At 45.2% G+C, this 26890-nt stretch overlaps 1 protein-coding gene across 1 annotated transcript in view; it reads left to right on the top strand.

Annotated features, from left to right (window-relative positions):
• Nucleotides 1–26890, top strand: part of SLC43A3 (solute carrier family 43 member 3) — a gene marked incomplete at its 5' end in the record, with an annotated part of 88027 nt that overhangs the window by 36641 nt on the left and 24496 nt on the right. Inside the window, 5 exons of the mRNA XM_060262423.1 lie at nt 12326–12565; nt 13661–13790; nt 20420–20466; nt 24802–24878; nt 25340–25432. Of these exons, the coding sequence (XP_060118406.1) occupies nt 12326–12565; nt 13661–13790; nt 20420–20466; nt 24802–24878; nt 25340–25432 (587 nt within the window). The remainder of the gene's footprint in view (nt 1–12325; nt 12566–13660; nt 13791–20419; nt 20467–24801; nt 24879–25339; nt 25433–26890) is intronic.

A 26890-nucleotide genomic window follows, 5' to 3' on the forward strand; every position in this document is an offset into this window, starting at 1 on the left:
TCTCAGCTAGGCATAAGCTAGCCGGAAGAGGGTCGTCTTACAGGCCTGAGGAACTGAACAAGGTTTTGTGTCCCCCCCCCCCCCCCCAATTTCCTGAACAATTTCTGGTTCGTTGGTTTGTTCAGTTTGGGAAGCTGTAGAATGGCCCCTGGGCACTCTTGTGGCAAGCTCTTCAGCGGACTCTCCTCTATCTGCTCTCCAAGTTTGGTGCAAATTGGATTGGGGGGGGGGTGAGCTGCAGCCCCCCAAAGCAGGTGACTGCAATAAATTGCTCTTGGAGAGTATGTCAAGCTGGGGAAAGAAAGGGAAGCCACCCTGCAGCTTCTGGTTGGTTTCACCCCCAGGAAGCTTTGGAACTGACTAGATGCCACAGCTACACTCTCTTGGCCTCTGTGCTTCTGTTCAGCTTGCAGTGAAACTGACTAGAAGCCACAGGGGGCTGGGGAGAATGAAGCTGCAGCATATAATCATTTTCAGTGAAAGCTGACCAGAAGCGCAGGGGTAGGAGAGTGGAGCTGCAGTGTCTAATCAGTCTAATTGGAAACTGACCAGAAGCACAGGCTGCCAGGGAGAGCCAGTTTCAGTGGAAGCTGACCAGAAGCGCAGGCTGATGGGGTCAGCAGAACTGCCATGTCTAGTCAGTTTCACTGGAACTGAATAGAAGTGCAGGGACTGGGGAATCATGCCAGTGCCAGGCTACCTGGAAAAACGAAGCAAACACAAAACTAACTACATGCCAAGAAAAAAGGCCAGTTCATTTCGTGTTCAGGAAGGGTGGGATCAGACAAACCAGTCTGGAAAAACCATGAATTGGACTTTTTTAGCACAAGTCATGATTCATGGTTCAGTTCATGCCCATCCCTAGTGAGTATGTAGAAATGGTGAAATATGTAGTACTGAATATATAGTAATGATGAGACTAATAATCTAGTTTCAAAATAGTTCAGGTATGAAATCTGAAATTTACAATGTTGAATATAGAAGTACCCCAACAGAAGTAAGGACCATTGTATATTATAGATAATGTCTTAAAATTATAATGGAGATGTTGGGAAAAAGTATTTATCTTTATACACTCTGTAATATATAATTATCCTTTATATATAAACAATACACATACATACACCCCAAGCTTTGTTTGTAGACAAAGCCCAGCAGGATCTCATTTTCATATTACACCACATCCCACTGATGCCAGAATGGTGTTCCTGTGCATTCCTGCTTAAAAAAGCCATCCCCCCCCCCCAACAAAAGAGTGACAAGTCTGGAACCAGGACTTCAGGGAAGATGATGTGTTTGCAATCTATATTTACAAGCCTAGACTTAGAAATGATACATTATGTACCACTTTGTGTATTGTGTTAATTGTCATCAAGTTGTTTCCAACTTATGGCTACCCTATGAATTAATGTCCTCCAAAATGCCCTTCCTCAAGTCTTGCGAACTGAAGGCTATGGCTTTCTTACTTTTACATTTATTTAATTTACTACAAGGATGAGGAAGCTGGTGTGAGCCTCAGCTTCCCTATGCATAATAACACTTGCCATTGTATTTAAGTGATGGTGCACACCCGGGGGGGGGGAGGGGAATCGTGTTCAAAAAAGAACCTGATGGACATTTGAGTAGGAAAGGGATCCAGAACAGTTCCACCTCCATAAATGTGCATGTACTAATTAATATGTGTCCAAGTTCATATGACAAGTGCTGGAGTTTGTGTTTGTCTGTGGAACTGGTATAGGTTCTCACTGTTAATGTGTTTGCAATCTCAACATCTGTTTCCTGTACAGGGTGGGGGGAAGCTGAAGGAGGAGACACTCCGTGGGCGTTCCCTTGGGGGTTTGGCAGCTAGCTGTAACTATATGGTCCAGTGTCTGCTTTTTGTACCGATGATTCCGCTGAACTGCTCTGTCTGCATCTGGAAGCACCCTCCCTTGTGAGGAGTCTGTGTGCTTTCCAGGTTGTTTTGAGAGTATCTTGTCGAGTACCAGGGAGATCCTCCTGACACTGAGAGACATAGGTAGGTCAGCTGCACATTTTGTTCCTGCTCCTGACACTCTGGCTTGGGTCCAGCATAAAACCCAAGTAAAAAATACGATCTTTGTGGAAAAATATGAGGAAACTTTGAAAATAGCCAGATTTGGTAACAAGAAGACAGATGCTGTGAGGAGCGAGGGAGGAGGATTACATATATTGGAGCTTGACTCAGAGAGGAGAGGGAACAGATAGGCAGGATGGAAAAAAAGGTTTTGTAGATAAACCAGAGTTAATAATAATATGCTTGAGAGGTACCGAGGAGGGTGGCTGTATGTGTGTATGTGTGTGGCAGGATAGGTGAGAATGTGAAAAAGATTCTTGGTAGGATTCTTGGATAGGAGTAGGGAAAAGAAAACATACCTAGTGAATTTCAAACCACTATAGAGTGAGAGAAGATGAGAGAAAGATGAGGAACAAGCAGCCCTCGGATTCAGTGGGAGCTCACAGGAGCACAGCTCCTGAACCTTTCTGAGAGTTCCACCTCCCCCTTCTGAGAGTTCCACCTCCTTGTCCATTGAATAGTAGGTGCAGCTGCATAACAATCCCTGGATGAGCTCCACCACCTGTTTTTCTACAAAATGACCCCTGGGAACAAGTACACAGAGAATTTGTTTCAGTTGCTAGATGAGGCAGGTCAGGATAGGAGGTTCTTCTTAGCTCCCTCTTACTGTGGTGGTCTTCATCATCAGTGGAATAATTCCTCTCTAGATCTGATTTGGGAAGTATCTCTCCAATTTGAGAAAACTGATATGCTTTGGAGATTATTTTTGTTTATGTCACTTGCTTACTGCCTTTCAATCTTTGATCTACTAATCCTGTTTTATGATTGTTAATATAACTTTGTATTTACTAAATGGTGAGGTCAGCTTCCCAGAGAGAAAGGCTATATGTCTTGGGCATTATTTTGACCTTTCCTCAGCACCACACAGCATGGTTCCTGTTTTCTAGCTGGGGACGCTTGAGCTTGTATTTAAGCAGAGAGTGGAAGGGAGCAGGTCTTGTCTTTTACAAGTGGGCCCCTCTTCCGTTCTAAGTGAGGAGACCTTATGGTATTTATTTACCAGGAATTGAAGCTGAACTTGGGTAGTTAATTTAGGTGGAACATGTTGATAGGGCTGAGGATTGAAAGGGCCCCAGAAATGTAGAACATTATTTTTAACATTTACCACCACCCACAGCTGAGAGGGAACAGGCTTTTATTAAAAGAATGTGTGATTAATGATTCACAGACAAAGCTGCAGCTCTGAAGGTTATACAATGCGACACACACAGTTGCACAGATCTGTCTATGTACAGCCCACAATAATTGAAGACAAAACCTAACCCTATACATGATATATAGTGCTGAAGAAAAACCATGGTGATGTGCTTGCCAACAAATGATAGGAGGATAGTGGTGCCATAGATAGCGGTGGGGTAACTTGTGGCATAGACACATGTCAAGTGAGAGGATAGGTGATTGATAGAAAGTTGGGTGTCTTAAGTTGAGCAGATGGTGGGATGTGAATGTGGGATGCGATGGAGCATGCATTCCTCTTCAGTAATGATTATTTGTGTAGTCTGCTATCACATGGAACTGCATTTGCTCGCATTCATCCCTTTCCCCCCTTGCCTTTCTCTCGCTCTCCCTATTCTCTGTTATCTCTCCTCCTGCCTGCAGTCTAAATTTAGATTGTAAGTACTTCAGGGCTGGGTTCTGGGTGCAAAATATATAGATGGCCCTATGCAAGTACATTGTTGTTGAAGTTCTTCTCTTCCCCAGGCAGTGAGAAGATCTTTTAGGTAAAGAGAGCCCTAGAGTCTTAAGATTGTGGAGCATTAGTGAAGACAAATAAGCTCTCTTACCCGGCAGCAGATGGGGAGAGGGGGGAAGGCAGCATGGTATAGCTTGATGTCATCAGATCTCAGAAGCGAAGCGGCATCGGTACTTGGATGGGAGACCACCAAGGAAGTTTCTGCAGAGGAAGGCAATGGCAAACTACCTCTGCCTCTCACTTGCCTTGAAAGCTCCTTGCTGGGGTTGCCATAAGTCACCTGTGACCCTGGCAGCACTGACATCAGAGTCCCAAAGAGAGGGTTTGAAGTGAACCCCTGCGAGTGATTCACCTTTAACCAGCCTCACGCATACTCCTGACCTCTCCATTCAGCAGAGTGGGAGGGATTGTCATTTTCTCCCTATGCTGATGGGTAGATCTTTCAAATACACCCACCCAGAAACCCCAACTTTCAAGCAATTGTCTCCTAAACATCATTTCCCATTGAGGAAATATCAGTCATCCATTCTTAGCTATGAGTTTAAAAAAGGAACCAACCAACCACAGCTTTAATTATAATTATAATAATCACAATCTCACTTCCACAGCGGGTTTTGTGATTTCCCCTTTACGCTCTTCTTTCCACATAAAAGAATAGCATAACATATCAAGTGACTCTTTAGCATAAGCTCTCACAACTGTTTTACTGTGAAATTTAATAAGCATGTAACATGACTAGGGATGGGCACAAGCCGAATTACAAACCAACATTTGGCACAAATCAGGTGTGGTTGGTTCTCCCATGAACTGCCCACAAACTGAATCATTTTCCACAGAGGTTCATGAGAGCAGTTCATGGACCAGACATGCTGATGGTGATGAATTATTTGTCCAGGCATTGGAGTGGTGGGTGGGAATGGACTTCTGCAGTCCTTCTGTATCCCTGGAAACAATGATAGTGGCTCTGCAAAGCTTGATAGGCAGCTCTGGCTGCCAACAAGAGACACCAACAAGATATATACCCCCCATACTCAGCTGTTTTCACTTTGCAGCAGGCAGTTAGGCAGAGAGGGAGTAGTTACTGTTAGAGGCAGGGAGGGAAGGAATTGAAAGTCTGTGTGAACAGTATTGGTGCTTCATGGCTCTGAGGCACCTGTCCCTCTGCTTCAACCAGGCAGAAGGGTTCAGCCAGTAGGTTCCTTGGCCACACACTCCCCCTCAGTGGGTTTTTCAACGGGGTTGGTGTATAGTGATCTCCTCTGTGCCATGAGGTTGACAGTGAGGGCCAAGGCTGCTTGTTGTGGGGGGAAGAAGTCCACCCCACATCCCACAGCCCCCTGTCCCTGTGGAACAAGCCCATCCTGCCAGTCCAGTGTTATCCAACTCTAGTGGGGTGTCACCTGGGGTCTGAGAGGTAGAGCTTCTTTTGCACGGTATGCTCTTGGGATGGACTTGGAGGCAGAAGAGATATTAGCACTGCCAAAATCAGAGCAGTTGCTCTTTGCAGAGGAGGAGGAATCTAAGGAATTAGGGGATGGTGGTGGAGAAACATCCAGCTCCTTGACATCCCAACTCCTTGAGCTGCTTCTGCCTCCAGTCCACCCCTTGGTCAGCCCTCCCAGACCAGCACCACACCATAGCAGCTAAGCCTCCATTTTGCCCCAATGTTGGGTTCCTGTTTCCACGCCACACTTTGGGAGCACTTCCACACCCTCCCCAATGACCCCTATGTGGTAGAGTGCCGGGTTTGCAGCCTCCAGGTGTAGAGGGGCTTGGATCTCTACCACTTATCCACTACCTTACACTGGCACCTTCAATGGCACCATTCAAGACTGTTGCCTCTGTAGCAACAAGGGGGACCCAGCAGGGGGAAGAAGAGGCCTGACTCAGCAAGGAGAGGGTGGGTGGGAGTCAACTAGAAGCAAAAAGATTCACACCAAGGGTCCTGTGGGTGGGAGTGGAACCTCCAACAGGCCACCCCTCCAGGAGGCCATTTCCATAGGTGCTCTAACACTGCTGAACAAAAGGGCTATGGGGAAGGACCAGGAGGCTCTCATTTGCCTTGTTGGTGAAATGGTTGCCCTGAATGGACAACCTTTGGCCATCATGGAGGATGTGGGCTTTTGCTGGCTGCTGTACTATGTTGTCCCATGGTATTCCATCCCCTCTTGGTGGATCCTTGGCCTCCTTGCACTGCTCGCCTGGGATGCAGCCACCCTGAAGACGTGCTCGTTGTTGGATCCCTGCTGGTTGCCTGGTTGCCCATTTTTCACATAGCATCACGTCTGCCCACCAGCTACGTGAAAGGCAGGTGGAGAATGGGGAGTCTCAACATTGGCTCATACAGGACATGCTCACTCACTGGAACTCTTCTGGTGGAGCAAAAGAGTGCATTGCAGGATGTCATCTCGTCCATACCCATCCTGCATGGGAGACAGGAGCTTGGCATAAGCTCCGATGAATGGCGCATGTCCTGAAGCCCTTCTAGGATACAGCAGCATCCTCTGCTCCCATACTGCCAGCCTGGGGCAAGCCATCCCCCTGATCCATGGGCTGGACTGGGTACTGGCCTCTGCACTAGAGCAGGGAGCAACCCTTCTCCCAAGGGCCAGGGCCTTGGCGGAGAGATTGCTGGCATGCGTGACCACCCAGATGCATCCTTTCTGCACAGAGGAGGCATATAGGATGGCCTGCATCTGCAACCCCCATATAAAGGGCAGCATCACTCTGCAGATATCCTGCAATGGAGGGAGGATCTCTGCATACAGGTCCAGAGGCCGCAGGCCAAGCATTGTGGCCAGAGTAATGGGGCAAAAGAGGAGGAGCAGCGGTCCAGCATCTCAGCTCCCAAGAGCCCAACCAGGAAGGATACATTCTATTCCTTGTCCACAGTGGTGAGCTGGGAGGTCAGTGGCATTGGGGAGGCCAGGCATGCCTTGATGGAGGAAATGGTTCAGGAGTACTTAGCCGAGCCCAGTGACTCCAGTCCCCTGGAGTACTGGTCACACAAGGCTGCCATCTTCCTGAACTGTCTTGCATGGCCATGAGTCTCCTCTGCCACCCCCTCACTAGTGTCCAAGTGAGTGGGAAACATCACTGACTGGCCTTCACCGCTCATGCCTGGATCCAGCCCTAGTGGATGAGTTGGCCTTCCTCCAGGTAAACTTCCCCTTGCTGGGCTACCCTTCTCTGGAACTTGGGGAATGAAAGATCCAGGACACCTGTTTCCCCTCCCCTCTTCCTCTCTGAATAATTTTTTAAACTGTTGTTTCCTGGCAAAGATAGATTTTCTTTTGTTCAGTAGTTTCCAGTATTTTCTTGGCATGAGGAATTTTCCCCAAGTCTAGCCTATCTACCAACCTAGCCCAATGTGGCTGCCTGATGGGGAAAATTCCAACTCTACTCAATGTGGCTACTCAATGGGGCAAATTCCAACCCAACCCAATGTGGCCTGCCTAATGGGGAACTTTTAAACCTTGCCCAATGTGGCTTGCCCAAAGTGGTGGATTTTAAACCTAAACCGACAATGTGGCTTATCCAGTGTGTCTTGCCCAATGCTTTCAGGCTGGGGAGTACTGTCAAGGCCACCTGGATGTGCTTCTTGTTGGAGACCTGCTGGTGATTGGCCACATATTCCCCTCACAGCATGAAGACACGCTGGCTATGTGAGAGGCAGGTAGAGGGTGTGGGTAGTCCCACAGCACTTATCATCCACCTCCCTCTTCCTGTCTACCAATCTAGACCACTTAGGGATATCATCAAAAGGCTCTTTTAATTTCCATCCTCCCTTTGCCCGCCCCCCCCCACTGGAAAGATGGATTTTGGCTGCCCCCCGGTCCCATCCAGGGGTCTGTTTCTACATGAAAAGGCCTTTCTTGTTTCCAGCCTCACCTCACCCACCTGTTGGGGAGATAGATTCTGGGTGTTGTCAGCAGCTCTTACTCAGGGCTGCATTTTGGACTTGGCATTCCTTCCTTTTAGCTTGAGGGCCACTCTGACACTCAGGCCCACCCTGCTGTGGAGATGGATTCTGTCTGTGACAGCTCTCACCCAGGGCTATGTTGATGTATTAAAACACTTTTACCCCTACTCTCCAGGGCCATTGTGCCACACTCCCTCTCATTGGGATTTGCAGATATGTCCTCTGCACAAGCTGTGTGCCCTCTCCCCAAGAATTGTTGCTCCAAGCCTCCCCCCTGCTCACATTTGCCTGGTGGACTCAGGGCTGTGAGCCTGAGCCACCACCTGTCCCTCTGCTACAGTGAAGCATAGGGTCTCAGCAGGTGCCAGCTTCCTTGGCTGAGGAACCACACCCCACTTGGGATATTTAACACCCCCTCCTTATGAACTGTGTTCCCCCAAGAACTATCACTTCAAGCCTCCCCCAGTCCAATCACTTCACCATGCATATCTGTCTCCCCAAGAATCATCACTTCCAGCCTCTCCTGGTCTGCATCTGTCTCCTCATGATTTCTGTTCTCCATCTAACTCATAGCACAACACCTACCTCATGGAGTGATATCTACCTATGCAAACTTCTACCTTATCAAGCATCCATCCGTACAAGCGAGCTCATTTGACTGCACCCAAGGTTTCCCCATCTACAGCAACAATGTCCACAAAGAGGAGGCAGGCAGATAACTATCTCCTGGACCCAAAATAAGGGTTGGTGACCCCCAGAATCCATCTTCACAACTGGGTGACCATGTCCTGAGCATGAGGGGGAGTGTGGCACCCCTCCCCCAAACCCCAGTCAACAGGGGAGGCAGGCAAATGACTGCTTTCTGGACCTGAAGAGAAGGGACAGATGTAATTTCTCCAAAGAGCACTTTTCTGGAGTATCTGCTTTGGAGAAATACTACTCTGCCCCATACAGCCAATACTCATCAAACTTGGCAGGAACAGGGGCAGCCCATGGAGGTGCTCTGTAAGTGTGATGCCTCTAGTATGCAGAGGGTCCATTTGATACAGTCCTGATATCTGAGTCTGTGGCTGTGATTTTCCCAGAGAACACTTCCCTTGAAGGCCCTGCTTTGGGGGGCTGCTACTCACCCCGCCCCCAGTCAATTCTCACTAACCTTGGAGGGAAGGTAGAGGGACATCCCAGAGAGGTCCTCTGTGAGTTTGATGTGGGGTAGGGCGGGATATAGGTGGGATACTCGGTGGGGTAGGGCGAGATATAAACCAAAATAAATAAATAAATAAATAATAAATGTCTCTAGCTTGCAGGGGGTCTGTTCAACACATTCCTAAGAAAGCACTTTACTGGGGGCAAATGCTTTGGGGGGGCTGTAACTTGTCCCCCCCCAAAAAAAATCCAATCCTCATCAAACTTGGAGGGCAGGTAGAGGAGAGTCAGCAGGAGACTTACTGTGAGTTTGGCATCTCTAGGCCACAGGGGTGGGGGTCGGGTTTGTGAACCATGAGCTTTTGTGAGCCATTAAACAGAAAGGTTTGTGGTTCATGAATCCCCATGAACCACAAATCTCCATTTTTCCGGTTCATGCCCATCCCTAATTACATGACATTTCTCTCTACTGAGGAAGGGTCCTTTCGTAATATTTTTTATTAAATGGGAGGTGGGAGGTGGGAGCAGCAAAGCATACCTCTATGCTGCACAGATCCAAATATTCCCTCTTCCCTCTCCCCCCCCCCCACACTTATCAGCTGCCATAACCAACTCTAGAGGGAGCAGCCAGCCCCCCCACCCCAATCTTGGCTGCATCCAGCTTCTTCAGAGACTTCCTTTTCCTTCTTAACAATCAGTTGCCATTTGTCAGAGGCAGTAGTCAGGCATTTCTCCAGCCTACCTAGACCCAGCTGAGACCACCCTCTCATGTAGCACTATAATTAATACTTGGATTGGCCTTTAAATACAGCCAATATATACAGCTGGACAGCTAATAATATAGCATGTTTTAAAAGTTCAAAGCTCTGTGCGTTTATTATCTGAGGTGTCTTTATGGCAGCTCTGGGAGGTAGGCTTGTTTTATTGTCTCAGAGTTGCGGCTGTGGAAATGGTGGCTTGCCTAAGGCAAGCCAGTGATTTCAGGGTTGAGATGGGATTTGATCAAGGGGCAGCCTGTCTCAGACTGTTAACTGCTGTGCTACACCATCTTTCTTTATTGCAGACAATGTCTTTTTAAACATTTTGGTACCATCCATACTAAAGAACAATCCAGTGCAGCAGTTTTTGTGATACAGCCTTGCAGGAGGCTGCAGTGAAACCAGGCCATCCATTTTAAACATGTAGCTCAGCTATGATGTTGCTTGGTGGGGAAAAACGGAACTAATAAATACACTAGTATTCAAAGTCTTCTGGAATGTAATGTATAGAAATCTGTAGCAAAATCGTGAGGATATTAGCATAATATGTGTGGGATAGCAGAGTGTGGGTTTGATTGTGGGAAGGTCAAGTGCAAATCGTGTCCTGAAGGTCAATGAATGGCCCTGGTCAGGCATGTCTTGTCTTCTACCCTGATTTGTCTTGCTCAAAGGGTGACAAAATTAGATATGTATAACTTATTGTGGTTCACTGTGAGATCTTCTTGTAAACTGATAAATAAATATAATTAAATTTCTTATTTCATTCCTAATATTTTCTGTGAAGCGGTGAAGAGGATTATACTAGACCTGAATGCAATGGGATTACAAAATAAGAGAGAGAAAAGGGAAAGGGAAGGAAACTAATCCTGTGGGAACAACATAAATTATTCCCCCAAACAGCAGGTCACCTTGCATTCTTGCCAGATCAGCTCTGGATTCCTGCATGGTAGCAACCTTTGTCCTCCAGCTTAAGGATCTGAAAACTGGTCTCAAGACCGTAGGACCTAATCACACATTACAAACTCCTTGTGCGCCCCACCTTGTGCGCCTTGTCATCTGACATGCTCCGGTAGTTCTGTGCTTGGAGATTAATTTCCAGGTGCATGTGGGCCTGATTTGGACTGGTGTCCTGGTACGCAGCGAGAGGAAATTTAAGCATTCCCCTTGTGCTGTTACCCTAACCTTCAGTAGCCCCGGTGAGCTGCTTTTTGCCCCCTTGAGAAACATACTTGTACTGGACTTAGAGCTGCCATCCTCTAGGTGAACCCTAAAGCTCTCCTGGAATTACAACTGATCTCCAGATGGCAGAGATCAGCTCCACTGGAGGAAATGGCAGCTTTGGAGGGAGGCCCCTATGTTATCACATTCTTGTTGAGCTAATTCCCCTCCCCAAACTCTACTGTTCCTAGGATCTGCCCCCAGCAGTTTCCTAGCCTAGAGCTGAAAGCCCTAACTGGACCAGATTTCAGGTAGGAAAAACAGCACTGAGAGGGAAATCTGAGTTGGGAAAACAACACACTCACTGCTTGCCATGGTCCTAATCCAATTTAGGGCTACATGTACCTGAAAATTAAATTCCAAGCATGGAACACCCAGAGCACTTCTGTTTAAAGGCTCACGAAAAAAATCTGAGGGACATAGGTACTACCCCACCCCAGACTCCTTACTGTGCTATCAAAACACAGGACCTTCTGTCAATAGATGAATGGGGGTCAAGTTAGAGGTATCTGTTTATAAGACAACCATCCTAATTTGAACTTCATAATAGTAACAGACTGGTTTTAAAACACACCTTATTATGTAGCATCTTTCCCTCCCCACTTTTAAAAATATAATAGCTTGTCTTTTATATGTGCTTTAGCAGTGCAGTCTAGATATCCTCAAAACTGCTCGACTGTCTGATTACCTGCCTGCTAGCAAATTAGATAGTTGAAACCTGGTTTCTCTTTTTGCCTGTGATATCCAATTTTTTCTCATGACTCAGTCTTTATGATGTATATGCAGAGATCTTGCTTTGTTCCAGCTCATGATCTCATGATGACATGATAGGGGTTTACAAGATAATGCATGGGATGGAGAAAGTAGAGAAAGAAGTACTTTTCTCCCTTTCTCACAATACAAGAACTCGTGGGCATTCGATGAAATTGCTGAGCAGACAGGTTAAAACGGATAAAAGGAAGTACTTCTTCACCCAAAGGGTGATTAACATGTGGAATTCACTGCCACAGGAGGTGGTGGCGGCCACAAGTATAGCCACCTTCAAGAAGGGTTTAGATAAAAATATGGAGCACAGGTCCATCAGTGGCTATTAGCCACAGTGTATGTGTGTATATAACATTTTTTGCCACTGTGTGACACAGAGTGTTGGACTTGATGAGCCGTTGGCCTGATCCAACATGGCTTCTCTTATGTTCTTATGTTCTTATGTTCATTCAGTTACCATTAAATTGTTTCCTTTGCCTCTACTAGGCCTAGTATCTCTTTAAGGTTTTAATTTTTTACTTTCCAGATTCTTGTAGGCTGTTGAAGGGGTTCTTGTAGGCTTCTGACATATTCTAGCCCAAAGGCATTACCTCAGTGATGGATGAGGGTTTCCTCTGGCTCTAACTTAGAAATGTATGAACTGTTGGCCTAGAGTGTGACTCTGATATCTCTAACATAGTTTTCCAAGAGTATCTCAAATAGCTTTATTATTTTCTCTGTAATTGCAGGGTCAGAAAAGGAACCCCCTCCCAATCAGCAGGAAAGCACCCTCCGTGCCATGGAACATCTCAGCTCAGGGAAGGCCAAACGTCTGGCCACACTGCTCTCTGGTCTGGTGGAATGCATGTTCTTTGCAGGAGTCATTTTTGGATGGGCATCCTTGGTCTACGTCCTCAAGGATTTGCACTACTTCAAGGACCTGTGTGTGCCAGTTGCCAATCAGACAACAAATTCCACACTGGATGAAGGTATGGTTGAGGGGGAAGCAAGGTGGAGGTGGGGTGGTTTGTTTCTCAGCTGACTTAATTCTTTGATTAATTTTTTTAAAAACTTTGTTTGACTAAACTTAGATTACATAATAAATGGAAATATGAGAGATAACATTCCATTGAAATCTTTGTACCCCACTCAATTGCATCACTTGAGCAACTCTTGAAAAGAATGCCAAACTATATTCAATTGAGATACATAATTCCCTCTTTTTAAGAATGTCAATTTGGTTGCCAAAAAGGTTGCTTTTCATTTCATAATCCATTCTTCCATCTGCAGAATGTTATCTGACTTCCAATATCTCAACAAAGCTGGTGCTTAATAGCTCTGGGTTTAATCAGTATGCACAGATATGCTGGGATGAGCTGGCAATTATAAACACTGTCTTTTCCCTTAGCTTGCAGCTGTAAATGGCCAGCAAGCTGGATTCCCTTGACAGGAAAGCTATTTGAAGGAATCCTGACTTTCTTGTCCAATGGCAAGCTGGAGCCCATGCCTTTCTCATACATACTCCCTAGTAAGCATTTTAATATGTCAATTTTTATGGCAGAGTCACTGGTTTGTATTAATTCCTGGGCTGCTTTTTGTGTTTGTAGACTGCAAAATTGCAAAGAACAGCACAGGATTGTTTTGGGACGTGGAAGGATAGCTGGCCCTGCTTTGTTGTAGATAGAAGGCTGGAACAGAGGCCTAGTATGGACACAACCTATCAAGTCAGGCTTTCAGTGCCAGGGCTTAGCCCTGAAACAAATGAAGAAGTACTTAGGAGTTCATTTGAAGACAGGCAGAATGCATTTTCATGGCATCAAGTAGCTGTAACCAATCCCAGCACAGCTGATGTAGTGGTTGTGAAATTGTCAGGAGAGTTTGATTCCTGACATCTTCCTTTTAGAAAATATTCTAGTGATTAACAATACAGATTTAGGGGTTGCTGGAGATGAATTGGATGAGAAGATATAGAAAGTCTAAAGCTAGAGATGGAGGCTTACTGAGAGCAAGTATGGGCTTGAGGGCTAATGCATAGAAGCCGTATGGAATCAGGAACTGTGTCTAAATTTTCTCTCTGTTTTCAGACTGCCGTGCCCAGGATGAACAGCTCTCCCTCACCTTCACTATTGGCTCCTTCATGAACAACTTTATGACCTTCCCCACAGGCTACATCTTTGACCGCTTTGGCACCACAGCAGCCCGTCTGATTGCCATGTAAGTACTGGGTCCAGCCTTGTTCCCTCTTCACCTTCTCAGAGATCTGGGCTCCATGGAAACAAACAGGATTGCCAGAAACTGTTCTTAAAAGGCTCCTTCATCTTTAATAGATATATGGCAGTGAGAAATCTGGCAGTGGTGAATTCCATTACCACAGTTCTAGGAAGAGAGAAGTTGAACCAGTTGGCTTCTACCCTAACACACAACATTTAAAATAAGAGCTTTGGACTAAGAGCTGGTTATATGAGATGAAAAGATAATCATTTTAGGCACCTTCTGGGACTGCTTGAAGGCAGGTCCTGGTTGGATTTTCGTTTCAAGTTTGGTCTCCTTGTCATAAAGTTCCCTCCATTTGGACTGATGAAATCCCATTCACTTTGCATACTGAGAACAGAATGGGTCATACAGTCTCTTCCATACTCCCCGCCCCTTTCTCCCCCTCTCATTCCTTCCCTCAGTCTATCTTGGCTTCCAGACAATGGGAATAACAATGCCTGTTATCTTTGAAGACCCAGACAGCTTCCTAAGTCTTCTTATATGCCCCAGGTTACTGAGAACTTTCTCTTGACTCATTGCTAAACTTCACACATACTTTTGTGCAGTGTGCTACCAGGAAACACTGTACCCAAAGGACGTAGAACAGAAACTGCTTTCTGTTTTTCATGAAGTCTTTAGGCTGTGCTTAAAACACAAGTTCCTTGTAAGGGTTCATTATTACAGATATATATTTGAATACATGTGCTTGCTTTGTGTTAATGTTTTTCTAAAGAACAACCTCCCATGCCGAATTAAAAATTTTAGTACGGGCTGGAGTAGCAAAGGGAAATGTTGGGAGGATAGATCAGCAAAATGGGTAATAGTGATATCTGTAAAAATTGTGGATCTGAGGAAGATGATCAGGAATTGTACAGGGCAATGAATGCTTGTTCACATGACTTTCTGGACCCATGACAGTTGCACAGCTGGTGCTGCTAGTTGGAGACTACCTATAGAATGTATTGGACTCCTGGAGGCATTTGTCATTTAGTCAAAAGAGTACCTGAGGATAATATTTCAAAATTTCATGTCTTTTAATTCCAAATTTAAATCTGGTTCCATTTGTATTTGTGCAAAAATTCCATTTCAGCTCTAATGCTAATGCCCCAAAGCCATCCATTGGCCAAGGTTCCCATCTCATATTTTTCTAAACTATTCTCCACATTTGGAGCAGGTAGGGTGGAGGAAACAGTAAAAAAGGTGCAGTAGAAACATGTTATTTCAAAGTCCAAAATAAACTCCAAGATGCCCAGTTCAGGATTAGTTCTTTGTTTTCATGATGAGTCTGGTAGATATATGGCATGCACACAGCCTACTCTTCATAATCCTTCCCCTAAATTGGCACATCAAAGAAAGAGATGAATTACTTTAGATGAACAGAAACTGTCATAGGTAGTGGTTATTCTGGCTTTGGTGGTGGTCAGAAAAATAGACAAAAGGAGTGAACGACTGTACTGCCATCAACACAGAAGAAGCTGTTGTGAAATGCTTATTAGATCTGTTGCCATCTTGAGGCATTTCCTCCTCTTTGTGATGCTCGTGGTGAATAATTGCCTACACATTCTGGATGGAGAACAGAAGCTGAGAGAATATATGAACTGTTGAAGACCATCCTGTTCACGGCTTCAACTAGGATGTAGACTGAAGGCCTTGGGTCTAAATTCATCCCTGTTTTCACTTTACCCCCTATATAATGATCCCACTGCTTAGCTTCACATGATGCTGCCATAGTCCGCTAAGGTCAGTATTGTCTATCGTGACTGACAACAGTTGTCTGGGTTCTTAGATGCAGGTCTTTTATATCACTTACCTGATCCTTTTAACTGGAGATGCTGAGGGCTGAACCTGAGACCTCCTGCATGCAAATCAGATGTTCTGTCACTGAGCCACCCCACCCTCTGCTTAGGAATTCCATGGTGGTAGCACATCTTCCATCCACATTAGAACTTCCACAGGTGCAAGGATGTCTGCTCCCAATAGATGGTGGGCGTTTTCCCACAGAGCTTACCACGGAGCGACGTCCCTCTTCACCGCGCAGCATCTGCGCGGATTTCCCACCAACTGCTCCACAGAACCAGGAAGAGCCGCGGCTTTTGCGTTGGTAACGTAAACTGGTTTTTAGCGGTTTACATTTGCGACGCAAAAGGCCCGGCACTTCCTGGTTCTGTGGAGCAGTTGGTGGGAAATCCGCGCAGACGCTGCGCGGTGAAGAGGGACGTTGCTCCGCGGTAAGCTCTGTGGGAAAACGCTCTATGACTTTTCGTACCTCCCACAACAGCCTGAGATGCCCCCCCCCTCCCTGTATTGTTTCTGGAGAGAATGTAAATAGAGGATCATTGGGTTTATTGTCTTATTGTACCACCAAATATCTGATCTCTGTTCTGTGAAAGACATTTCTGATGGATGCCCTGCTCAGCCTACAGGGATGGAAGTTCAAAGTTTCCAGTGATCATAGCCCAGGAAATTGTTACTTGCTGTGGCAGCAGTTTAAGTTCCTTAATTGGCTGAGTATATTAATGGAACGGGCAAAGTCATGCAGCTCTTGTGAGTGGACTAATTAACCATGTGAAGAAGAGTAATGCTGAGTTGGCTGTATTAGGTTGTCCACCCCCTTCTCCAACTCTCTCAGGGTATGAGATCAGCTCACTGGAGCTGTGCAGGTGTTTTCTCCCAGAAATGCCCATCTCAAAGCATAAAGGGATCTAGGGCATTGGTCAATGCCAGTCTACTCTTGAGTGAGAAGGCCTTTGGCTCTCTAAACCTACATATACAAGGCTATGTTTGAGGCACTTTCATAATACCCATTGTACCACAGGGGAATTATTGGCCTCAGCCCTGCAGTGATTTCTTGCCATGTCCAGGGCTGTGTGTGAAATGTGATTCCATGATTACAGTGTTAGTTACAGAAGTCTGTGTTAGCTGAAAGAGTTCAACAGCCTGGGACTGAAAGTCAATATTCATTTTGTAAAAACGAAAAAAGAAGTTTCTGACTTCTATGGCTATGAACATAAACTTGAAAAAAATGTGAGCAGTGTCCTGATGAAAGGAATCCAGAAACCACAGTTTCTCAAGATTAAGCAACATGATCACTGTGCCTGGCTAACCCTTCCTGGGAATAGGACATTGACAGCTGGTGATGCTCTGCATGGCCTTTCCCAGGGCTTCATTTAGGAGTGGAGGGTGGGAGGTCTTCCCTTTCTTCCATGGCTGCAGAGCTATCTTCTCTCACTCACACTAGTGCTGAGATGATCAAGGATATGCAAATAAGAGGAAAGCTGGCTGTTCTGTATCCCACCAATTGCCCGCACTGCAAATGGGTTTGGAGTGGAGTTTGGCTTGAGAGCACCACAGATCCCCTTTGATCAATGTAAATAAAATAATTAAATGAACCTGGCCCTTTTTATTTCCCAGCTGAGATGTCATGTCAGCTCTCCTTTTTCTGAGCCTGCAGGAAAGACTCTGTTAAATCTCCAGTCTACTGCATTTTGGCTTGTGACTCATCTTTCTTTCAAACAAGGACAATGCAAAGCTATCACGTGGGCTAATTTGGAATTCCTGAAGTGTTTCAAATAGGGAACTGAAGTCTAATTTGCTTCATTTTTTTATAACTATTCAGATTAGAAATCTGTAGGTGGGGGGTTCAGATGATTAAACCTTTCTATGGACGAAAACCCCCTCATTCCTGTATAGACAAGGGGCAGCTGAAGGGAAAGAGTTCTGCTTTACCTTCCTCCTCCTCATCAGATTAATTGTCCCATCCCAGCTCACACTGGGTTCTGGGTGATATACAACATAAACAATATTTTGCTTAAAAACAGCACAACAGATTAATTAAAATTATAACATCTCAGATGGCACTCTATGAATTTTTCTGCAATCTGGACTGCTAGAGTGTCATGCTTGCGGGGTGGGGAGGAAAAGGAGGTGCCAGCCAAGTAACAAACCGTTGCTTTCCTCAACCAAAAGCCTGGTGGAACATCTCTGACTCACAGTCTCTGCAGAATTGCATACAATCCCACAGGGCTCTGATGTCATTTGGCAGAGAGTTCCACCAGGTCAGGGTCAGGACTGAAAAGGCCCTGGCCGAGGACAGCTAGACCTCCCTAGTGCCAAGGATCACCACAGCATTGTTACCAGTATAGCACAAAGCTCTTCCAGGGGCATACTGGAGGAAACAGTCCCACAGATACATAGGTCCTACACCACTCAGGGCCTTAAAGATCAAAACCTTGAATTTGACTCAGTATTCCACAGGGAGCCAGTGTAGCTGGTGCAGCATGTCCGTTTTCTGCATCCAGCATGCATGTCCGTTTTCTGTATACAGAGAATGTTATTACTTGGAAGCTTTTTCAGTCATGCTGTCCTCCCACCTGCGGTCTGAAGAGTTAAAACTGAGGAACAGTTTTGCGATGTCTGCTGTTGTTTGTGGGGGCCAGGCTGTCAGGAGTTCCAAAAAACAAAAGATATGTAGTCTTGGTCCCTAGTTGGACTCTTATATTCATTAACATCATGTTAGTAAAAATGAAACCAAGAACCTGAGAAATGGCTTGCTGAATAAGGCAAAAATCCATCAGGTTTAGCATTCTGTTTTGTGCACAGGCCAAATAGACATGATAAGGGCATGCAAGAAATGACCTTCTCTTCTGTGCCCTCCAACATCTGGCATTCAGAGGTACACTACTTCTAAATATGGGGGCTCCATTTAAACTTTTTTCCTTGAATCTGAATCTGATTGTTGTTTTAAAAAAAATCTCTAAGGTAGCTGCTGGCTAAATTTGCACCGTGAAGAATTGTTTCTTTTTGTCTGTTCTGACTGCCAATCAGTTTCATCGGATGCATTCCCAAGCTCAGCAAGGAAGAGAAAGAGGGAGGAAAGATTTTCTCTGTATCTGTTGTCTTCAACTGTTCCTAATTATATAAACTTCTGTCACATGGTCTAGTGATTAGTATTTCTAATTATTAACTGGCTTGCCCTTATGTGAATGACAGAATCAACAAAGCCAGGCCACCCAGAGGGAAGGTAGGGGCCTCTACATACTTGGGGAGCTCTCAAGGTCCAGAAAAACATGGCTTTGTAACTGAACCAAAAGAGAAAACTTCAAAATCAGCCTGATGATGGCCTAATATTGAAGGTAGTTGAGAGCAAGCCCCCCCACAAAAAGGGCTGGGTAATCAACCTGCTCTGAAAACTTAGACAATCCTGAAAGGGGAGATGGTGCAGTTGGGGGTGGGATTTCCCAATGCACCCCTTCCTTGCTGTATTTCCTCATGAATTGTCTGAACTAAAAAGCCCTGTGTTTGTTGGTTTTTTTCATTTACAGTTTTTGATCATTTTAGTTTCTGTATTTTTTCCAGCAATATGTTGTTGCCTTTATTGAGTTGAGGTAACTGGAACTATACATGGTATTCTAAATGTGACCACAGCAGAGAGTTATATAATGGCACCATATATGGCTGAATTTTTAAAATGTTGATATACTAATAAGTATAAAAGAGTATTTGAAGACTTAAATCATTTTGTCATTTCAGCAGACAAATATTACTGGCTCCTAGAGGGTGTGGCAAGAATGCACATGTTAAAGAATGTTAAAGATATACAAAGTTTTCTAGTCTACAAATGCAAGAGTTTTTGATGTTAAGAATATGAAATGAATTTGAACCAGTGAAAACTGGTCCAATGTGGTGGAACAAGTTTCTGACACACATTTTAAAAATTAGTTCCTGAACTGGAACCCAACTAGGGTTGCACTGCACAAAACATTTTTACAAACTTGCTTGAATAAATAACTAGAGATTGTGATCTACACTGCTGTGTTTAGCTTATTGTAAATAGGGTTCTGTTTATGTAATTAATGTGTCATGTGAATACTTCCACTCAGGGCTTTTTATTTTGGTAGAAAAAGCTCAGCAGGAACTAATTTGCAGGTTAGGCCACGCTCTTGACATCATCATTGTTTCACACAGGGCTTTTTTGTAGGAAAAAGCCCAGCAGGAACTCATTTGCATATTAGGCAACACCCCCTGATGCCAAGTCCACTGGAACTGCGTTCCTGTGTGTTCCTGCTCAGAAAAAGCCCTGCTTCCACTATGCTGCAATGCTTTCTGGTGATTCCAGATTTCTGAAATCCTATTGCATGTCCCATTTGTTGGTTGTACTGACTCTCTCTGTGTAATCTGCCTGGAGTCCTTATGAGAAAGGGAGACTATAAATAACATTATGGGGGGGGGCACAAATGACACTGAACCAGAACTAAGTGCAGATTTTTAATGCTTCAGCTCTCTGCTCACAGTTCTTCTGTCCAAATCTTTTTGTTGCTCTTCTAAGTTCTCCCCTGTTTTCTTCTTCAGCAAGGTTACTGTCATCATTTCCCATTTGTTTTCTGGTTTCACTTGTTCCGTCGATTCTGAACTGGCTTGTTTCCCCCCCCTCTACTGCCTCGTGTTCTTACAGCTCTCTGCCAAAGGATGGGAACTTGGTAAATGTTCACTTTGTCTAATGAGGAACCAAGGGAGACAGTAGTTCACCTGGCTACCCACATATCCACAACACAATGTCCAGTTGGCAGCTTACACATCTCTTTGTCTTCCAGATCTTTCTACACTACAGGCACCCTCCTTATCGCTTTTTCATCAGAAGGTGAGTACTCCTGGTGGAAGGGCTGGACATGTATGGGATGATAGAAAACCTTAAGCAGAATAGCTCCAGGGCAGATTTGCACCTGAGAGCATCTAGGGACTGAGTTCTATTCCTGCCTTAGTGGTAGGGCATTTAACAACACTTACCCTCTGCAGTTTGTTTTTAATTATGAAAGCACATTAAGACTGTCGCAGTCATCTTAGAATAAATGTGCACACCTGGGCCTACTTGTCGTGGGCTTGGTCGAATTGAGCCCTCTCTTCCCTATATGTGATCCGTAGAGCTCCCTGGTGAAAACATGTAAACAGTTGATTTCCAGGGGTATCCCATTGCATCAGCTTAAGACTGAATTGTGTATGATCTTGGAGTTCCAAGCACAGAACTCTGCATTTAGTTTGGCCCTATAAAGCAGTTGTGTGTGTGTGTGTCTGACATGGGTTAAAGTGGTGGCACAAGGAAGATGGAGAAGACTAAGCTTCAGTAAGGGAAAAAGTGGGTACTCCTATTGTGCCATCTTCTCTCTGCCCCACTGTGTGTGTGTGTGTGTGCACATGGCTGTTCCCTTGTGGCTGCTTTTTAGGGTCAAATTACATGCCAAAGTTTTCTCACCTGCAAACAATTTTCAGTACATACCCTCCTAAGTCAAAGTTTGGGAGACAAAATGCTAAAGATGCCAAGGATCTTGTATCTTGTGTATTTTACTTTATGAAGAGGGTTACATTGCAAATGAGGTAGTGTGTCCTTCCTGATGTTTTTGGCACAAGCATATCCTAGTTTGAAGGCAGCTTTCAGGTTGTATATTAAAATTACATAAGTAAGTTGGGGGGAAACAACAATTGACTTCCAAAGCAATTATTTGAAAATGTTCTTGATTTGTTAGCATGTTCTAGACCAAGAAACATGTACATTCCATTTTAATTAAATTCCAGCTAATAAATCAAGGAAAGCAACTTTCCTAACAGTCTAAATTATCTAATCATGTAGTTCATTAACAATTTTTGAGTTCAGTAGTTTGTCAGGAAACATCCAAGATTCTTAACCAGTAATTTTGTTATCTCTAGATAGGATAGTAACTTTTGTCAGAACACCTACAGTCATCTCTCTTCAGCAGACAGCAAGGTACAGTTTCACTAATGCAATCTCTAATCTTTGGTTAGAGCAGGCAATAGACCTTGTGTACTTGACAGAAAACCCCAGCATCCAAGCCAGAATAAAAACAGGAGGTCATGGACCTTTAACATCAAATATCATATCAATATGTGGCAAAGGACTATAAGATCTGATCCATATTTCTGCAAAAGTCAAGTTGTCTCAAGTTGCAAAATAATGCATTACATGTTAGTCATTGGGCACAGAGATTTTTCTCAATTTGTTCCCAGTGGCAATGGAACCAGGTTAGCACACATCCTGCAAAACAGTGTGCTAATTCACTAAAGGATCCAAACGTTTCATTGTTATAGCATTTCGCACTGTAGGCTGGGCCAGCCTGACATATAATCAGTGTGTGAGAACATTGTCAGGCTCATCTTATAGACCTTTTATCAAGGGGCTATGAAGTCCACTAAGAAAGAGTTCTATGTGGTCTCCATAGAGTCGGCGAAGTTGCGCCCAGCCCAACTATTTAGAGTAATTCGGTCATTAACAGTTTTGCCATTGGGCAATCAAAATGGTAGAGAACTGGATATTGGCTCTGAGACTTTTGCGACATATTTCGCAGATAAAATCCTGACTCTCTACCAGGACCTACCCGCCACGATCGATACAGTACGCGAGCTGGAAGCCCCTTGGCCATCTTCTGGTCCTATATTCAGTGGGCTCTTGCTGGAGGATGTGGACAGTATCCTGGCTGCAGTGAAGCCTACCACTTGCCCCTTGGATCCTTGTCCATCCTAGCTGGTGAAAGCCTGTCGGGATGGTATCAGGGACTCCCTGGGTGATATTGTCAACTTGTCCCTTTCAACAGGGACCTTCCCAGAGAAACTGAAGGAGGCAGTGGTTCGTCCGCTTTTGATAAAAACATCATTAGACCCTGGAGTCTTGGCCAACTACCGCCCAGTTTCAAATTTACCATTTCTGGGTAATGTAGTTGAAAAAGTGGTAGTGGAGCAGTTACAGGTTTTCCTGGATGAGACATCCGCCTTGGACCCATTCCAGTCCGGCTTTTGCCTGGGCCGTGGGACGGAGATTGTCCTAGTCGCTCTCACAGATGACCTAAGACGGCACATGGATCAAGGCAGGTCAGCACTGCTGACACTTCTTGATCTGTCAGCAGCATTTGACACGATCGATTACGACCTTATGACCCACCACCTCGCTGCTGCCGGAGTTCAGGGGGTGGCCTGACAATGGTTTTTCTCCTTTCTCTGGGGATGGGGACAAAGGGTGGTGCTTGGCGAGCAGACTTCCTTGTGGCATCCACTTATCTGTGAAGTGCCGCAGGAAGCTATTCTCTTGCCAATATTATTTAACATCTATATGCGCCCCTTGCCCAGATTGTCCGAGGTTTTGGGCTGGGTTGCCATGAGTATGCTGATGACAGCCAGCTCTATCTGTTGATGAGTGGCCGGCCTATCGCCGCCCCTGACCAGTTGTCCGAGGCATTGGGAGCCGTGACTGGGTGGTTACAACAGAGCCGGCTGAAGCTGAATCCAGCGAAGACAGAGGTCCTGTATCTGAGTCGGGGTAGGGTGGGTATGGGCATCCAGCTCCCAGCTTCGGACGTTGGTGCCAGCCCTACAGGTGAAGAGCTTGGGAGTGACCTTGGATGCCTCCCTTTCCATGGAGGCCAGATCACAATGGTTGCCAGGTCTGCCTTTTGTTATCTTTGGCAGATCAGGGAGCTAGCACCATATCTATCCCCCCAGGACCTGGCTACAGTGATCCATGCAATGGTCACTTCCAGACTAGACTATTATAACTCTACGTTGGCTTACCCTTGAGACTGATCCGGAAACTGCAACAGGTGCCGAATGCGGTGGCTCGCCAGCTGACTGCACCACCTTTACAGGTGGGCATTCAGCCGGTGCTCCACAGTCTGCACTGGCTGCCCATTGAGTACCGGATCCGCTTCAAGGTTTTTGTTCTAACGTTTAAAGCCTTACGCGGCCTTGGACCAACATACCTGCGGGACCGTTTCCTTCCATATATGCTCAGGAGGTCGTTACGTTGGCTATCCCCGGCCCCAGAGATGCCTGCCTTGCCTCAACTAGGGCCAGGGCTTTTTGCCTCCAACCTGGCAGAATCAGCTCCCTACAGAGATCTTATTATTAGCCTTCCGTAGGGCCTGTAAAATGGAGCTGTTCCGCCAGGCCTTTAGTTGAGGCTGCGGGCGTCTATTCTTGATCTCCCCTATCGGCACTGTCACCTGTGTTACAAAATGGATTAACATCTGCCATCTCTATGAGATATCATGATGTGAGACAGCCAGGCTGGGCAATATGTGATACGGTAAACCTCTCTAAGTGCTATTGAGCTGTCTGTTTTTTAGAATGTCTTTATTGTATTTTATTGTTTTATCATATGTTGTACTCCGCCCTGAGCCCTACAGGGAAGGGGCGGAATTGAAATATACTAAAATAAAATAAATAAAGTCTGTGTATGTGGAGGATCAGATATTTCAGAAGTGTTGGGAAATTGCATGCTCAAATCAGAATTAGATAGTATGTGTGAACACTCAAAGCTTCCTCTGTAGTGAGGGCTGCTTCTGTGCTGAAAAAATCAGACAGGAATCCAATGGCTAAAGCGTGGCGGGGCGGGGGGGGGGGAGTACTGCTTCAGGAGAGCATTTAATCACTTCCTGGATGTTATTGGATGCCTGTCAGTCCAATTCTAAAAAAATGACTGGTGCGGGTCTCCCAAGTTTGTGCTAGAACTTTCAGCTATTGTTAAAGATCAGAAAAGGGGGAAATCATATGAAGTAGGCATGTAATTAAAGACTTTACCTGTAGTAAGTTCCTGACTTTTCCGTCCTGTTGTCCTGCCCTTTTCCTCTGGCCTATAATGCTGGCTTTTGTAAAACAGACCAAAGGCAAAGGTTTGGGCTCATTCTTGTTTTTAATAACTTCTCAGTTCCTTGAGCTGGCACGAAAATTTGAACTGCCATTGTGTGCTGAAACCCTTGTTTCGTTTAATGTAGATAGAGGAGGGTGAAAAAGAGAAAGATTTGTAGAGTATATGAGCATCATTTGTAGCCCTGGCATAATTTATATTTAGAACTGGAATGGGGAGAGTGTGGTTTATGATGAGATGAAGTCCAGCTGTGTCTGAACTCTGAACAGGATAGGTCTGTGACTCTGATGGGTCCTGCAGTTGCAGTGATTTTGTTCTTTCTTGCAGCCACTGCCCTGCTTTTATTCCCTGCGCTGTGCTTGCTCTCTGTCGGTGGAATCCTACTTATTCTCACCAACATGCAGGTTTGACATCCTTCTCCTATGCATCCTGTGGGGGAAGGGAAAGGATAGGAGGCACTCCTGGGTAAAGAAAAGTGCATGAACGCCTTTGGGGCTGGCTAGAGCCATCCTCACAATGAAGTTGAGGACACTGCATTCTAGAGTGGGTGCCATTTTCTTGTCTCCAACCTCCTTTTTGTGAGTCACTGAAAAGTGAGTTGGGTGGGGCTGCCATATTGACTTTTTACCTCCAATGCAAACCTGTCTAAGGCTGGAAAGCAACGTTGGATGGGAAGAGGAGTGGGAGGATGGTGTTTGAGGATGGGAAATGGGTTGTACTCACGTTTCGACTTAACAGTTCCCTCCCCTCCACAACCATTTTTGGTGAGTGACTTAAGGTGTTCAAGCTCAACAAGAATATATACCAACCTTAGGAATCTAGAAGAGGATATCAGTTTTATGTGATGTTTCATCTGTCTCTTCAGGTTGGGAACCTATTTGGAAAACATCGCTCAACCATTATCACACTCTATAATGGAGCTTTTGATTCTTCCTCTGCTGTTTTTCTCATTATCAAGGTATGTGGCCATTTCTAAATACTAACCAGAACCTGCTTGAAACTTTCTGTATCAGAGATGATGAGTGCCTTTAGGGTGCTGAGTGTTGAGGCCAGGCATAGAAGCTAGAAGCATCCCAGCCTCCATCTTTTGTGAGAAAGGGGAAGCTGGATTCAGTCTGTCCTTCCCTTTTCAGTCCTGATTCAGTCAATACTTGGCTTTTAATGACCTGAATTATCAGTGTTTAGGCAATGACACTAATAGACAGGCTGGTTGGAAACTTGCAAGGTGGTAAAATAAAGATGGAGACGATACAAGGGTGGGTGGAAGAAGGAGGTGAAGTGGTCAGAGGGGAGAGTGATTATGAAATGGACATATTGTCAGAGTCTAGGTTCAGTCCAAGCTGAGTTCCAAAGTTAAAGTCAAAATTCAGTCCAAACATTAGTTACTGTGAGAGCAGAATCCAGTTCATGGGAATGTGTAAGTCTCCCCCAACCCCCCCCCCAAATTCCATCACAATACTCTCTTCCTATTGACCACCTAGACACTTGCAAAGAAGAATTAGGAGTGTTTGGTAGATTATTTCCTTTGTGGAGGGGATCTAACCCGAATTAACAACCTAAATTTAAAACCGAGAGCATGTGTCCCACATTTGTCTCTCTCCACTGTCGAATTCAGGTTAATTTCCCAGTTACTGTACACAAACAGGAATCTGTTTTTGGTTATGCTTGTGTAACAGACAAGTCATCTCATCTGTGCCCTTTGAAAAGCTTTGGTTTAGCTAACTATCAGCTACTTTGCAGCAGGGCACTAGAGAATTAAAACTGCATCTTGAAATGAACATAGGACATGTTGAGACCATTAATCTGATTAGTGGCTTATGTTAAGGGCCATCCCTGACTCTTCAGCTGATTCCCAGTTAGGTCTGAACTGTTGTGAAAGGCCAAGCTAGCTATATTTACATATTTAAACTATGTATATCTCCTCTGCCCTGACCTGGATAGCCTAGTCTAGTCAGATCTTGGAAGCTATACAGGGTTGGCCATGATTAATATTTGGGTGGAAGACCACTAAGGAAGTCCAGGGTTGCTATACTGAATCAGGCAACAGCAAACCACCTCTTCATCTCTTGCCTTTAAAATATTATGTGTCAAATGTTCAGCCTGCGGGCCAGAACTGGCCAGAACCCAGGGCTTTAATCAGGCCTGTAAGGTTGTTTTCTTCCCCCTCCCTGCTCCTGTCTTTACCCTTTGAAGTTCAGAGGCTGCCGAACTTCCCAGCTCCTTCTGTCTTGTCTTTGCCAGCTGCAACAGGAAGCAGAGCTGCAAAGAAAATGCGGAGTGGATTTTCCATTAAGGTTTCTGTGCCTAGATAGTCTGTCTGGGCCTAGGGACCTTAATGGAAAATCCATTCCACATTTCCCTTGCAACTTTGTTTGCGCTGCAGTGTTCCTGTGGCCAGCTGAAGGTATTGCTTCCT

Source organism: Heteronotia binoei, chromosome 21, assembly GCF_032191835.1.
Source record: "Heteronotia binoei isolate CCM8104 ecotype False Entrance Well chromosome 21, APGP_CSIRO_Hbin_v1, whole genome shotgun sequence".
NCBI classification, from domain to species: domain Eukaryota; kingdom Metazoa; phylum Chordata; class Lepidosauria; order Squamata; family Gekkonidae; genus Heteronotia; species Heteronotia binoei.